The 17,121-nt window shown below is 38.4% G+C and overlaps 1 protein-coding gene across 1 annotated transcript; it reads left to right on the top strand.

Moving 5' to 3' along the window:
• Positions 1–761: 761 nt before the first annotated feature.
• LOC142617872 (uncharacterized) lies at positions 762–1,635 on the top strand. Its single transcript, XM_075790857.1, has one exon. The coding sequence runs from the start codon at positions 825–827 to the stop codon at positions 1,356–1,358; it is 534 nt and encodes a 177-aa protein (XP_075646972.1). The 5' UTR covers positions 762–824; the 3' UTR covers positions 1,359–1,635.
• The last annotated feature ends 15,486 nt before the right edge of the window (positions 1,636–17,121 follow it).

Genomic DNA, 17,121 nt, shown 5'->3' with positions numbered 1-17,121 from the left:
TATTAAATTAAGGAGAGTTTCAAGGTGATTTCCTTCTAAGCTGACGGTAGAAGTTCTTTTTATTTATTTATTTATGAAGTGTTCTTTTATTATAGAATTTAACTCAATGCCAAATATTTGCCATTTTGTTGGATAAAGTATCACAATTGCATATATTTGCTATTTTATTGGATAAAGTATCACAATTACATTATTTTTATTATGCACCAGTCATACAAAGTTATTTCAATAATCGTATTTTTTGTTGGGTAGAAAAGGTGATCTTTGCAAGAATTCAACAAACATAATTAGTTTAAAATTTTTCAAATTTATTTATTTATTTATTTTTATGAATCATTTCTTTCTTGAATTTTGAATTCAAGAACTATAAATAGTTAATTTTTATTTTAAAAAATATTAAATTGAAGTGATTAGAACGGATAACCATATTATTTATGCCGGACAAAAGTTTAGCGACAAACTAGTTTAGACAAGAGGTAACTGGGAAGTTGTGGCTACTGCCCTCTCTTTTTCCCTGTGACCCTATTCTCCCCCAGCATTCAAATGGCAACAATATAATTTTTAAATGAATAAAAAATACGTCAAATCCAACTTAAAAAAAAAAAAAATTACTAAACTAAATAATAAATCTTGTGTACAGTGCATGACATCCCATGACAAAGACGCAGTCGCACTGAAATGGAATTTCAGCGCAATACAAACGAAGGCGTAGTTTGCAAGCAACTGTTAATTTCCCCATAAATCGTACTCCACCACTAGCTCACAAACCATTATTCTATTTCAATAGCTTTACTCATCGTTCTCTCTTTCTCTGTGCAGCAAATATGGCGACCTATGGCGGAAGCTCATCTTCTAACCCCTCGAGGATGGTAACGTTTATAACCTCAGACCGCAAGGAAGTCAAGGTGCCAGTAGCGATTGCTATGGAGTTCGACACAGTGAGACAATTCTTCGATGGCGACCTTGATCGCCCTGAAGTGGAGAACGCCGCCCCTTTCCCTCTCTCAAAAGTGGACTGCTTGACTCTCGCCGAGATCGTCTTCTTCAATCAGGAATCGCTCTACTTTCGCCCGAAATTCGAAGCGGTGAATAAAGAGCCGTTGTTGCATATATTGTTGGAGAAATACCTACCGTTGGAGAAACAGTGGGAGGACTTCGAGGCGTGGTTTTTCCGCCGGCAGAGCGACGAGACGATCGTTAAGCTGGTTAAGGCGGCGGACTTCTTGGAGAACAAGAAACTGCTGAATTCCGTGATGCCGAGCTTTAGGAAGAGGTTTGGACTTGGAAAAGACAAGGGCGTTGTCTTTGTTTATACGGCTGAAGCAGAGGCAATCTTTCTCAGGAGGGCCGGATCTTGAAGGCGTCGATGAGGATCAACAGTTCTAGACAACATGGTGAGAAAAAAAAAATCATGTTGTTTAGTTTTGTTTGATCATGCAGTGTTTAGATTAGTTAGGTTATCCAAAAAAAAATAAAAAGTTGTGTTTAAATTACTAACATGACGACCACCCCACAATTATAACGACCAAGTCAAAGTGCTTGACATTACACAACTATTTCTTCTTTTTTTTTGGTATAGTTTGATAAGGTTGTTTTTTGTTCTCTACTGAATTGGAATGGAAATAATTTTTGATAGTTGTTTTTTTTTTTTTTTTTTTGGTCAGGTTCAAATTTAGAATTAATATCGCACCATTCTTTTATATTAAACAACTATTTTTTTTTTTGGGTATAGTTTGATAATGTTGTTTTTTGTTCTCTGCTGAATTGGAATGGAAATAATTTTTTATGGCTGTATTAAGTTCTGTATTAAGTTTGATAATGCTAGATTCATGCTATTTTCGCTTTTCTCCTGATTAAATTTAAATGTTGGTTTTGTTGAATTTAATTGTTTTGATGAAGAATCTTAATGATAACATAATGGTATTACATTACAAGTTGGCTAGTTTATATTTATTTTCTTTAGATTGAATAACAATGGAGTTTTGAGATTGTGTAGTTGGAAGTTTAGGGGAAACTGAGAAATGGGTCTGATTTTTTTATATATGATTTATTTCATGGTGGGTTAGTGCATTGAGATTAAGAGTTTGAGATTTTCTATGCAAATTTGAAATTTATCATTGAGAATGAATTGTGGGTTCAAGGAATTTGGGTCTAATTTAGAAGTGGCTTGATGTTTTTAAATGCGTATTTGTTTGTGAATGCGGGATCGTACATTGGAGATTTTTACTGATTTGGCAGCCTATTGGCGGTGGGATTGGTATTAAAAAATAACTGGGTCTTAACGTTTGGGTATTTTACATTGGAAGATACTTTCAGGTTTTGTGAATGAAAGGGGTTTACATGGCAGAAAGGATTGAATCACAATGCCCTTTGGGATTTGTGTATTGGAAAGTTTAGGGGAAGTTGAGAAGTGGAATAGGTTGATTCATGGTGGGTTTGTGAATTGAGATTAGAGTTTGGGGTTTTTTCTGCAAGTTTGAAATTTAACATTGAGAATGATTGGCCGTTTGGATCCACGTTTTGAGCTGCGTTTCAAAACTAGAATAGATTTCTTGATGAGTTCTTGAAGGGTTCTTAGGTTAGAAAGATTAAATCCCACCTAGGTCTTCCTAAGCAATCCAGGCCTCCACACTTAGAAACATAGAAGCTACTGAAACAAATCTGTAATTTGGAATTGGTTGTTTTCTGACTAATAAGCATATGAGATATTGGTACAGGGGGATCTCTTTTGAATACTAAGATATATTCTCAAAGATTTAAATCAAACTGATATCATGCAATTTTAAGTTTAGTGTGCACGTCCAGTATAGTACCTTTTGCTGGTACTGGGATGCCTGGGCTTCAGCATGCAATTCAAGTTCAGAGAGTACTCGTATTTTTTGATCTTCACAATAGTCCAATGTCAGTATCAGCTATAAACAAAGCCTTTTCAATATCAACTAGATGACCTTCAAGTTTTCTATATTCAACCAGGAACTCATCAAGCTAACTTGTTTTCATCTCAAGCTCATGTCGAACTTGGCTTAAAGAAAATAGCTTTTTTGTTTCGTTTGATGTCCATTGTAGTGGAGGCTGATTCCTGCAACAAGGTAAAATAAAAAAGCAAACCTTCTAATAAAACTTCTTCCCATTTCAATTCATTTTTAAGTGCCAAGTTCTCATATATGAGATTGTCACCAGATAATCCCAGTTCTTCCTCTTCCTACTTCCTGACTATTTCACTTCCATCTCCTTGATCCATGATTCTCTCACTGGTAATGTCATCCTTACCGCTAGAGCAGTACGTTTGGAAATTTCTTACTGGACGGCATTCTTGATGTTTGAACGGATACATACCACGATGTGCGTTAAAATGTGAGAGTTCGCTAATAATCTCTTCTAAATTGCACCAGTACAACACAAACAAAGTTACTTCCTTCTCCATTCTCTCAGTGCATATATCTTCTAGCGATAATCTGGAGTTTCTAAGTAAGTACAGCATCTCCTGTGCCATTGATAAGGCATCACAATATATCATGTTGAGAACCTCTCATCCACAGTTTTTTGCATTTACAAAAACACTCTTCAAACAAAGAAAAGGAGTTTGCTATCTCTTCTAAACTATAACGGATTTGATCCCTCAGTAATTCGTTCACTCCTTTCAAACGTATTGATGACTTACAATCAAGCTTGCTCTCTCAACCATCAACTCCTCACCACTTTGCTTCCACATACCAGCCAATTGTTTTGCACTCCCATTTACTTTCAGCAAAGCATTTAACATCAAATCAGCTTCTCTCACCGTAGCGCGGGCTTCCTCAAATTTGGTTAAGAAGCTACTAACACTGTTAATTTTCTCATCAGCAACTATAATTTTAACAATGAAAGTATGATGAATGTAAGAGTAACAACAATTTTGTTATTGGCCCTTGAAAAATATACTTTCTCTTCCAAAATGTTTGTTTCTAACAAAATATATACCAATGCAAGTGGTTCAAGGAAACATGTACCTTATGACTTGCGAGTAAGAACAATCTCCAACATCTGACTCGCTGAGTAGCGTGGACAGAACATGTAGTTTACTAAAAGCATAGAATGCCAAATTCTCCTATTTGAATACTGTTGATATGCAATAATATGAACATATGCTTTAGGCCTGGCTTTCAAGAGGATTGGTGTTTTTAATTTTATGAATTGACTTGAAGAATTACATGGAGGTTGGTTTAAAAAGAATATGGACAGGGCAATTCTAAGGGGTTAAGCCTTTATGTTTTGTGTTTGATTGTGACTCTCACTATTAACTGTTAGTAGCCTCGCCGTTGTGTTCAAAATCAAAATTTTAGATTGTATTTATGGGCTACATGTCGTTTCGGCCTTGTAGTAGTAGTAGCACTATTGTTTCAGGTAGATGCGTTCGTGGGCTTTTTTATGTAGGCAGATTGATGCACAGCACAGGGAAGGAAATTTGGGCTTCGAACAGAGGAAGGAATTTCGGGCCCAATAACTTCATCCGCCACAGTTACTCAATTGCAAACCCATTCCAGCAGCTGTAACATATGCGGGGCAACTCTTTAATTGGAATTGGAATGATGTGATTGACTTGCAACTCTTTAATTTGGGGCCAGTATGGTTTTGTTTTTTAAATTAAAAACTAAAAAAATATGTGAGTTAGTGTACATATTTTTCCCACACTCTTAAAATTAAAAATGTCTAAAATATTAGAGTTATGCTAGTATATTTAAATTTTTATTACATAGAACTTATAAATTGATATGTCAACAATCACAAAAAGTGATTCATTACTCATTTATTCTTTTATTAAAGTATTATTTTATTGTTACATCAGTTTGTAAATTTTTTACTGTAAAATTTGTAATAATTTTAACACTTTCTCCCCGCAAAAAAAAAAAAAGAATTAATAGAAATAAAACCCAATTACTATTAAGTGAAAAAAAAAAATGCTAAAACTAATACAAATTTTACAACACTAGCTCACTTTGGATAAATTAGTCATAATAAGTAAAAATATATAATAGATTTGAAATTAAAAAGATTATAATATAAAAAATAAACTAAATATTATTTAAGTGATATTTAAATATAAAAACGTCTCTTTAAAATTTTCGCCTTAGCCTTTCAAACTATATTAGGCCTGCCATTATTAATCTTTTTCTCTAAATAATTTTTAAACCCCACCAGCTCTTTAATTGGTGGCATCTTTACTGACTGAAGAAAAGAAGAGAAAAACTATAGAGTTGTTTCTGTATGTGGAATGAGTGGTCCGGGAAAAAACACTCTTTGTTAAGATGTTTTATGATCACCAACAGCAAGTCAAGGATCATTTTAAGTGTAAGAGAGAGAGAAATGAATAAATAAATAGTGTTGAATTTGATGTGATAAATAAGAAATGACATGTAGTGAGAGATGTAAAATAATGTGTTGAAGCAGGAACTTTTTGTGTTAAATTATGTACTTTTTTTAGAATCATGATGCTAATGATCCTTTGTGTATCTGAGATTTTGGTCTGTCCTTTATGAGAAAGAGCTTATTGCTAAAACACCTGACCCATCATTTATTTTCTTTCTTTCCTACCTAACCAAACACACTCTAAAAAAGTTTTCCTTCCTATTTTCTCTCCAAAATTTTCTATCCATTTGTTTCACCTCCAAACAAATACACACTTACATATTATACTAATGGAAATCAATATATTTTACTCTTATACCAAAAAATAACTTGTCTTCACCGTCGCAGACATGACTTAATGTCTATTTGAGAATAGTTGAAATTAAATTTTTTTTGCTGAAAGTAAGTAAAAATTAGTTGAATAGTACTGTAGGACTCATTAATAGTACCAAAAAGTACAGTTAGACCTATGAATAGTAGAAAAATAAGCTGAAATTTTTAAGGAAATTTTTTCCAAAACATTTAAGATAGCTACCAAATATAGGAAAATGATAGTTTTATAAAACATATTTTTTGGAAAATAACTCGGATTGTGCCAAAGTTTCAGGATAACATTGCCTATGGGCACAAAAAACTAATTTAGAAAATACTAGCCAGCAGACTTATAAGTTATAACTCAATGATAGGGACACTTTTTTTTTTTTTTTTTTTGAGGAAGATGATAGGGACACTTGGGGGCTGTTTGGATTTGGGTGTTTTCATCACTCATCACTGAGTTTTCATCACCCATCACTCAAAACTGGTGGGTTCTACGGGGCAAACACTTGTTTGGATTTATTCTGAGATTTTGTTTTTATCACTCAATTCTCACTAAATTGAGTAATGAGTTATGGAAATTGGAAACAAGTTTTAAGTGTTTTTGAGTTATGAAAATTGAGTAACGGTGGCATTTTGGTAATTTCCATCAAAACACATGGGCCTACAGCAGAGACTTGTCAAATCCATTTTAGAGCTTTGCTATCTCCAACACTCCACCCAACGGCTAATCACAGTGCACAGGTCCTTCACATGAAAAAATTCAGAGCAAAAAATTCACAGCATCTCACACCGTTCTTCTCCAATCTCACACACCCTCCCCTTCGCACCTTTTTTCTCCGATCTTCCTTTCATTCTTCGTCCTTCACCCTAGTCACGCCGACCCATCCAACAACGTTGTCCAACCCAAACTCGACCATTGCTTATACCAGCAACGACAAAGCGAGACTGAGACATGTGAGACGAAATGGAGAAGAAATGTGGTTTGATTAAGTGATATTTGGGGTGAGTGGAGTTCATAGGGGCTGGGTAGGGGTTTAGGTGCACAGGTGAGGTCAGAGTGTGTCAGTCCCAATTTTTTTAGCTTTTTGTGTTGAAAACGTAACTGGGTTTTGGGTGCCAAACGAGCTGTAGGAGATATTTCATCATTATTAAGTGATAGGAAATGAGTTATAGAGTGATGAGTGATGATATTTCAGTGATGAGTAATGAGTGAGCATTTTCTTTCACCCAAACAGGCCCTTGGCTTCGCCTACACCTGTAAAAGCTCATGCAATGACCATTTGTTGGGGGAGAAAAAAAAAAAAGACTCAGTTACTAATCTAGGAGCTTGGAATTTAAAGGTAGCTAAATTATAAGGGAACAATAAAGAGTAACTCTACATACAAGAGATGGTCAAATAGGGATATATATATATATATATATATATATATATATATATATATATATATATATATATATATATATATATATATATTCATATGTATCCAAGATAATACATACTCATAAAATATATAAATATTTATATAAATAAATCTATATAATAAAAATAGGTTGCTGTGCAAAGCAACCCAGCAACAAGAAAACAAAGTTAAATAGATAAGCCTAAGAAACATTTGCTAATAATAGTTTTATCAGTAACATTTTATTAATGTGATTTACACTCCACTAAACCTTTGACTTTTTGTTGACCTCTCCAGACCTTGCCACATCATTATCATTTTTTGAAAACAATTTTCCACATCATTATTCATTTAAAATTCTTTTCACCAATATTTTTTTATTAATTCATCTCCCAAACCTTAAAGCTCATGCAAGTCCTCTCTCTCTTTCTCCGATTTCTTTCTAATAAAACCCTAAACAACTAAATTGATTAGCTCACCACCACAATCAATGTCTTCCGCGGTCTCTCTTAACTTTCAATCTCTCTGTATTCAAGCCACAATCACCAAACCATAGAAAAAGGCCTCTTTCTTTGGAAAACCATTAAGAACTGTACTTGAGCCACGACCACTAAACCATAGAAACTATTATTAAAACCTCAATTAGCACGCAACGCCAAACTATTACATGCAAATAGTAGCAAACACACAGAGAGACTATTAAAAATGAAATAGTTATTGATGAGTAGGAAACACACAGAGTTACTGATCATTTCTCTCTCTTCAATGTCTCACACAGTCACTCTCATCTCCTCTCCCTCTCTCCAGAACGTTCCAAGCCCCTCTCTCTCACATCTCTCTCTAGCTTCTCAACAATGCACAGTACTGGATCTCTATCACCACCACTCCCACATGGCAACCTCAAAAACGCTTTGTGCAAGTTCACGTACCGGATCTCTGGCTTCTACGCTGGTACCGTTGCATGAGTTCACTTGCGTTATGGAGAAGCTTGCGGTGAGGATCATTGAACTGCTTTGTATGTAATGGGGTTAGAGAATCCTATAAAGGAGGATCTGACCTGGTTTTGTTCACTTATGTGGATTACTGAAGGTGTACCTGGTAATAAACCGGTGTTATCAAGTGGGTTTTACCCGTATATTGTAGGGCTACAGCATCAAATCAAGTGCTGGATTTGCTAGGTCTTTTAATGGGTTTGCTAGGCCAATGTTTAATGGATTTGCTGGTTTTTTTTTTTTTTTTTAATTTGGGTTTTTGGTTCCGATGGGATTTTGGTGGGCAGTGGTGGCATGGTGGGCATGGTAGTGGTGTGGTGGTGATTGGGTTGTGTGGTTGTTAAGAGAGTGACAAAGAGGCAAGACAGATTTGAGAGAGAGAGAGGGGAGAGAGAGATAATTTTTTATTATTTTATTGTATAATTTATATTATTTTAATGTGTTGTATTGTAAAATAAAATTTGGGATGTTAGGTATATTGTAAAAGTGTATGGTATTATAGATAAAGTAACTTTTGTGATGGTAAAATATGATAGCTTGAAGATAAGGGATGTGAATGCTCTAATGAATTGTTTAGAAGGCAACGAAAAGCTTTGAAGTTTTGCAATTTGTGACATGTGTTTTATTATTTATTATTTATCCATATTGATTATTTGGCTGTGTTACGGTCAAGGGTGAAAGGTTTTTATTTGAATACTTTGTCTTGGCTTTTGGATCCTTTGGGCATGGTTTGATATGATTGGGCAAGGTGGCTGTGCAGAATCCACCATGCCATTTAGAGTACTTAATATGTACATTTTTTATTGCACAGAGTGTATTTGATATACGTATAGGAACTAAAGGTAGCAGCATCTAATATTGAGCTAAAGCACTAGAAGGAGGTCATAGCATTGATGAATAGCTACAAGATTTAAAAGCGATTGAAGGTACTCCCTTTCTCTATCTTTCTTGCTTCTATAAATTGTATTTGGAGGTTGCCTTGGACCTAGCCAATGCACCACTCAAAAATTTCTTTAAGATTTTTTGCATTATTTCTAATACCTTTTAAAAATTATTAAGGATTAGGATCTTCATAGAAGGATTTCAAAATCCCAAAATTTTGTTAGGTAAATCAATTGACTGACTAGAGGTTTTTGTGTAGATTACCGTGTAGAAGTTTATGAAATGACAGTTGGATATAGGGAAAACTGAGAGATTGCATAAAAATGGCGAATTAGTTTTTTTTTTAATTTATTGATTGTATTGAAGTTTGTCTATTTATGCATTTGACTCAATTCGTGCTCCTAAATTTCAGTCTGGATTGTATATTTGTAATACATACATGTATGTGATTATAGTTTGTCGACGAGAGCATGAGCTCACCCTTGCCCAACAAGCACAGCTTTATGGACTTTCTTCTACACCGGAACTCTTGGAATGAAAGTAACAACCCTGAATCAAATTGACTGTATAGCTGATTTGATATCTAGAGTGTATATTCATAGCATAACACCTGTTATATTGTTGTCTCCTTTAGTTCTATCAATATACTAAGCATGTGGGCACCAACTTTCTATACTTTTGTACTCTTACTTTTGAGAATTAATAATAACATTCTATCTTTTATAAATACTAATACTAATAAAAAAAATGTAATGGTTCAATGGATAATTACAATATCTTTTTGGTAGTACTGTATTTTATGTTTAAGCTGATAAATTTTTTCGTGCATTCCACGGATTAATACTACTAAGTGCTAACTACCAAAATAAATAGTGGGAATTATTTTTAGAAATCTTTTCATAGGAAAATGATAAAGTAATTAATTTTGTGAACAATTTTTTATATTTCTCATAAACCTCATATCAAAAATTTTCTATTATAATTTATTAACAATTGCCCTAAGACATTTATTAACATAACCTGATGATGTGTAAATTGTCAGTCAAATTGGTTCATCCAGATGGTGTTGAAGCCTCGTCACTACTCCTTCAATGTATCTTCTTCCCCAATTTGCTCCTGTGATTCTCCTTAAGCTTTTCGCATTTTGTGGTTTAAGCCTTTGCATTCTGTGGTTGCTCCTTTCAAGGTATGCTTATCTTCTCTCTTTTCCTTTGCTTTTCTATGGCGTTGAGTGAATAGTGTTTGATTTCTGATTTTTGCTTCCCCTTTTTTTTCTGTTAGGATTCTTCTATCCTTCTCCGTTTTTTGTTTTCATGTTCAGTAGCTCTAAGGTTAGGGTATCTTGCCCCTCAGTTTCCTTCTTTTTTGCACGTTTGGGGGCTTCTTTAGGTGCCTCTCGTGCCTTTTTTCCCTTTGGTTGAGAATTTTGTTTTTGAGGGAAGTAATTTAGGCATTGTGTTGGGTGACCTGCTCCCCTTGCTTTGTCAATCAATTGACTGGTTTGAGAGTTTGGTGACTGAGCGAGGGATAATGTCTGAGGTGAGGTCAAGTGAGCTTGAGATAGGTTGTCATCTAGCGATGACCCAGTGGAAGAAGATACTGCCATCTCTGTCCCTCGCGAGGTTAGGGCTTTCCATGCCCTTGGGGAGGTGTGTGGCTTAGACGGTGAGATGCTCTCCAGATTTAGGGGTAGATTCCAATTCCCTGATAGGGTTAGGGTTTGTCTTCCTCGTGAGGATGAACGAGCTTGTCACATCTCACCTGAGGAGGTATGCTTCTACGAGGCTGCCTTCCTAAACGGGCTCAGATTCCTGGTCCATCCCTTTATCATGGAACTTTTGAACCATTTGAAGATTTCTCCTGGGCAACTTATACCCAATTCTTGGAGGATAGTGGTCAGCTGTATGGAGATATGGTTGGCTGCTACCAACAAAGATATGATTAAGGTGGACAAACTTGTCTACTTGTATCATTTGAAAGAGTCCAAGGAGTACAGGTACTACAAGCTAGTGCCTTGGGTCAAGGAAGCTAGGATCGTCAGGGACTTACCCTTGTCGTTTCGGTATTGGAGGTCCCGATTCTTTTTCGTCTTCGGGGATGAGTGGGAGACCCCCTCTGGCGAGGTTTGGGGAGACATCCCTAGGTTGCTCCGTCGGTGGGGAACCCCGAGTCTAGGTGCGTTGACTTTCCACCAGTCCTTCGTCAGCATTATCAATTTATTATTTTTTCTTTTTGGCTCACATTTTGTCACTAATAACTTTCTTGCCTGCTATTTCATGTATAGTTAAGAGGCAGCCAAAGCTTAAAAGCAGATATAGGCAACGTGTTGAAGCGGCCATCGCGTACACGAGGACGATAGAAGATTTTGACAATCTTGTTAACCCGCGAACTCTAGCTTTTCACTATCTTAGTCTGGAGCCCTCTGCCTTCGTTTTACGTAATATAGAAATTGAACAAAAGAAGAGTAAGTGTTTGTTGAGTTCGTCCATGTTGACCTTTCTTCACCTTTCTTCCTGCTCCCTCCTCTTTTTTTTTTTTTACAAGTGTTTTTCTTTTGCAGGGATAACGCCGAAGTTTAATCAGGGGATGTACGCACAAATGAGGGCCAAGAGGAACGAGCCCCATTCCAACCTTGGGACCAGGGCTGTGCGTGTGACGGATAAGGGGGCCTCCATCACTACAAGTACCCTAGCCACCCCCGGGATTGAGATGACGAGGACAACCTCCCCAGCTACCTCAGTTGAAGAGATCATCCCCCAATGAAAGAGGCTGCGGATTGGTGACAAAGGGAAGGATAAGGCTGACTCTCGTCCGTCCAGTTTTTGGGATGATGCTGGGGTCTCGCTGGCAAGGGTGCAAGAGACTTTTACTGCCAAGGAGATGAAAGTGTTCTTAGGCACGTCTCCCAACGAGGTTGTGGATCGTCATCTCCACAAGCTCCTCCTAGTAGTGTACTTATGCAAATTCATCCCTTTTTTTTTGCATTGTCTTGAGGTCTAGTTCCTCTTTTCTTCTTCTTTTTTTTGTAGGTGCTGAGGGAGAGCCTTCACATTACCTCAAAGTTCTTTACCCAGGAGGCGAAGGTGGCGTCGGCAGCATCCCGAGTGGAGGTTTTGGAGGCAGAAAACTCCAAACTAAAGAAGGAACTGATTATTGCTATGGGTGAGGCTAACACTGCCAAGGAGCAGGTCAAGGGCCTCTCTAACGAGCTGAGGGTGGAGAAACATTTAGTCTCGGAGAAGGACAAGCAGCTTTTGGCGCGAAGGAAAAACTTAAGACGATTGCTGCTAAGTCTGTGGAGGCCTTTCAGACAACAGAGGAGTACAACACCATCCTCTTCAGCTGGTACTTCAAAGGTTTTGAGCTCCTGAGGCGGTACCTTGCCAAGCACCCCACCGTAATGGATCTAGAGAATCTGGATTTGGAAGAGGTGAACAAGGAAATGGCAGTTGATGAAGCCTCCCAGCCCACGGCTCCTAAGGACAATGCTCCTGCAAGTGCTCTCCCTCCTCTTGTTACTGATGCTTGAACTTGTTTTATCTGTTTTTTCTTTGTGATTTCTTTATATATATATATATATATATATATATATTTTTTTTTTTTTTTTTGGGTGCCCAACGTATTTTGGGCTTTTCGATTCTAGTTTCAAAACAATGTTTTCATTTAACTTTAAGAACAATGTTTTTGCCCAATGTTTATGGGCTTTTAATTATAATGTTGATATAATGTTGGCTACCCGTTGTTTTTGGGCCTTCAATCATAATTTAGTACTTACTTGTTTCTACTCCTTCCTTGCATAATACTTAGTGAATGTGTGTTGTCTCTATCCACTTCATCTCTATGCGTCAGTAACTTACACTGCTGTTACTTAGCTAGAATTTTTGCTGACTCATACTTGATGAGGGGGTCTTGATCCGTCAGTAACTTACATCCATCTATGCGGAATCTTGTTACTTAGCTAATTTTCTTTGACTTACACCCAATGAAGGGATTTTGTCATTCTTGGCTTCGTCAGTAACTTACATCCATCTATGTGGAATCTTGTTACGTAGCCAATTTTTGTGACTTACACTCATTTAAAGGATTTTGTCAATCTTGGCTTCATCAGTAACTTACATCCTTCTATACAGAATCTTGTTACTTAGCCAATTTTTGTGACTTACACCCATTTAAAGGATCTTGTCATTCTTGGCTTTGTTAGTAACTTACACCTATCTATGCAAAATCTTTTTACTTAGCCAATTTTTGTGACTTAGGGTGCGTTTGTTTCGACAGTAAAGCAATTCCAGAAAATGTTTTCAAGAAAGGAAAATATTTTCCGGAAAGGAAAATATTTTTAGGTGTTTGGTGGCATTTTAAAAAATACTTCGGAAAATATTTTCAGGTGTTTGGTTGTGATCTTGAAAATATTATAGAAAATACATTTTTTACTTGATGCTCACATTTTCTCAACTTCCAATCAAATATTTATCATCATTTCTCAGTAGAATCACAAAAGAAACAAAACCCAAAAAAAAAAAAAATCCTAAAATCCGAGAGAGAAGCGGCGCGATCGCGAAGGAGGAGGCGCGATCAAGGATCGCGAAGGCAGCGCGATCGCGAGGGCTGGGGTGCATCGGCGCGATCGCGAGGGCTGGGGTGCGTCGGCGCGATCGCGATGCTAGGGTGCGCTATCGCGATCGGTGCTGGGGTGCGACTACGCAAGATCGTAGTGCCAGGGTGCAACGGTGCGATCTGGGTTATGACACGATCTCACGGTGGGTCATGGCGCGATCTCGCGCCGTTGGTGGGCTGGTAAAGTGGGTCGGAGGTGTGTGTGTGTGGGTGTGGGTTTGTCCAGTGGGCCGGAGCTGTGTGGGGATCGGAGCTATGTGGGTGAGGTTTTGTCCAGTGGGTCGGAGCTGTGGGTCGTTTGGTGTGTGAAGGCGACTGCGAGAAACGGTAGAGGAAACTCACCGTGGGAGAGTGGCGGCGCTCGTCGGACGGTGGGTGAAGCTCGGACCGGCTTGAGGCAGGGAGTGGAGCTTGACTGGAGCTTGACTTGAGGCAGCGAGAAGGCGAGAGGGAAAATAGGACTGAAACGGTTTGAAGGTAAAATACAAATGGAAAAGAATTTCTGGGTCAGAGCCTGTATTTTACAGTCAACTGTTTGCAATTTTCCGTTTGACCAAAATTTCAGCACCTGCCAAACACCCGAAAACGTGGAAAACCATTTCCTGAAACCGTTTACCGTCGAAACAAACGCAGCCTTACACCCATTTAAGGGATCTTGTCATTCTTTCACTGCGTCAGTAACTTACATCTATCAAAATGAAATCTTGTTACTTAACCAATTTTTGTGACTTACACCTATTTAATGGATCTTGTCATTCTTTGACTTCATCAGTAACTTACATCCGTCAGAACGGAATCTTGTTACTTAGCCAATTTGTTGGCTTTTAAACTGCTAGGTATGTTCGCATTAAGTCATTGGCTAAATAGTCCTTTTATTACTTTTAAAAATGAATACAATTATTTGTTACATCTATTGATGGTACTTCTTCAGGTGCTCAATATTCCATGGTCGTGGCAATCTCTACCCGTCTAAGGTCTCCAGGTGGTAACTACCTTGTCTGTATTAATGGACGACCCGGTAGGGTCCTTCCTAGGTTGGGCCGAGTTTCCCTTGGGTCGAGTCTTTGGTTGTTGGGGTGCTTTGCACAGGACAAGGTCTCTTATGTCAAGTTGTCTGAGCTTCACTCTCTTGTTGTAGTACTTAGCCATCTTCTGCTGATATTTCGTCATTCTGCTAGAGGCTTTGTCTCTAATCTCGTCCAAGCAATCTAGGTTGATCTTTAGTTTATCGTCGTTGCCTTTTTCGTGGAACGTTCCTTATCTTATGCTGGTTATTCCCACCTCGACTGGAATTACTGCCTCAGTGCCATAAGTGAGTCTGAAAGGGGTTTCTCCTGTCGGGGTTTTGGCTGTAGTCCTGTAAGCCCACAAGACATTGGGTAATTCCTCTGGCCAGGCTCCCTTGGCGTCGTCCAGCCTAGTTTTGATGATCTCGAGCAGTGTTCAATTAGTCACCTCCGTCTGTCCATTCACTTGTAGGTGTCTTGGGGATGAGTACTGGTTCTTGATCCCTAGGCTTGAGCAAAAATCCCTGAAGCCTTGACTGTCAAATTACCGTCCGTTGTCTGATACGATCGTCCGCGGAATCTCGAACTTGCAAATTATGTTCTTCCACACAAAGCTCTGGATTTTTGCTTCAGTGATGGTTGATAATGCCTCTATTTCAACCCATTTTGTGAAGTAGTTAATAGCGACTAGTAGAAACTTTACTTGCCTCTTACCTCGGGGCAATGGGCCAACAATGTCAATCCCCCATTGTGTAAATGGCCATGGGGAGGCTATCGTCGTCAACTTCTCTGCTGGAAGATGTTGAACATTCTCAAACCTCTGGCATTTGTCACATTTCTTAACGAGCTCCCTCATGTCCACCTGCAGAGTAGGCCAGAAGTAACATGTTCTGATAACTTTGCTTACCAAGGATCTAGGGCCTACATGGTCTCCACAAATCCCTTCATGGATCTCCTCCACGATGTATTTGGCCTCTTCTTCGTTGACGCACTTCAAGTACGGCATGGAAAAGTCTCTCTTGTACAAGGTGTCGTTCAGGATCATGAATCTAGCTGCTCTCTTCCTGACTTTTCTGGCCTCCTCGACATCCTACGAAAGGTGTCCATCTTGAAGGCAAGATATGATTAGGGTCATCTAGTTGCTTGTGCTCTAGATTGCAAAAGTAAAGACTTCTTCACTGATGGGGTGCTTCTGGATTTCAATTTTCAAATCTGTATCTGTTGGCCCTACTTCTGACGATGACTGCCTTACCAGCTCATCTGCCACCATATTCTGGCTTCTGAGGATCTATATGAATTCCACTTGGTTGAACTCCTGTACCAGAAGCTTTGTCAACTTCAAGTACTTTTGCATCCTCCCCTCTTTCACTTCGAACTCCCCCTTTATTTGACCTATGTCGAGTTTGGAATCACTTTGGAGGAGTATATTTTTGATTCCTAGAGCCTTCACGACCCTTAAACCCATCAGTACTCCCTCGTATTTTGCTTCGTTGTTAGTGGCCTAAAACGCTAACTGAACTCCATACTTTAGTGTCTCTCCTTCGGGGGTAATGATGATAACCCCTACTCTGCCTCGTTTTTGTACAGACGAACCGTTAGTCTGAATCGTCCATTTTACCTCTTCGTCCATATTATCCTCATCGAGGACTGTAAATTCAACGATGAAATTTGCCAGTGCCTATGCCTTAATGGCTATCCTGGGGTAGTACTTAATGTCGAACTGGCTAAGCTCGATTGCCCATTAGATCATTCTACCTACTGCCTCGGGCTTGTTCATGGACTTCTTAATGGGTTGGTCCGTCATTACTAAGATGGGGTTCGCCTAAAAATAAGGTCGCAATTTTCGCGAAGCTACCATCAACGCGAACGCAATCTTTTCAATCCTTGGATTCCTGGATTCTGCCCCTGGAAAGCTTGGCTGATGTAGTAAACTGTTAGTTATTTCCTTCCCTCTTCTCGAATCAAAGCTACGCTGACGGCTGTGGCTGATACTGCCAAGTATAAATACAGGTCTTCCCCCTCCTTGGGCAGACTCAAGAAAGGTGGGTTGCTTAAGTAATGCTTGAGTTCTTGAAAAGCTACCTCGCATCTGTCAATCCAAGCAAATGCTTGTTTCAATGTCTTAAAGAAGGGTAAGCATTTGTCCATCGCTTTAGAGACGAACCTGTTGAGTGCCGCTATCCTTCCAATAAGCTTCTATACTTCTTTGACGGTCTTGGGTGACATTATGTCAAGTATGACTCGTACCTTCTCTAGGTTTGCTTCTATCCCCCTTTGGGACATCGTGAATCCCAAGAGCTTCCTTGAGACTACTCCAAAGGCACATTTACTGGGGTTCAACTTCATCTGGTACTGCTTGAGTGTGTCGAATGTTTCTTTAAGATCGTCCAGGTGAGCAAGTTCCTCTTTACTCTTGACGAGCATGTCATCCACATATACTTCCATGTTTCTTCTGATCTGCTTGCTGAACATTTTATTCACTAACCTCTGGTAGCTTGCTCCTGCGTTTTTCAGTCCAAAGGG

Source organism: Castanea sativa, chromosome 11 (genome assembly GCF_040712315.1).
Source record: "Castanea sativa cultivar Marrone di Chiusa Pesio chromosome 11, ASM4071231v1".
NCBI classification, from domain to species: Eukaryota; Viridiplantae; Streptophyta; class Magnoliopsida; order Fagales; family Fagaceae; genus Castanea; species Castanea sativa.
Note: the sequence above shows the minus strand (reverse complement) of the source record. Positions and strands in the feature narration are given on the sequence as shown.

What these genes read in the sequence shown, in the direction of transcription:
- LOC142617872 (XM_075790857.1), top strand. Translation starts at nt 825, where the DNA reads ATGGCGACCTATGGCGGAAGCTCATCTTCTAACCCCTCGAGGATGGTA.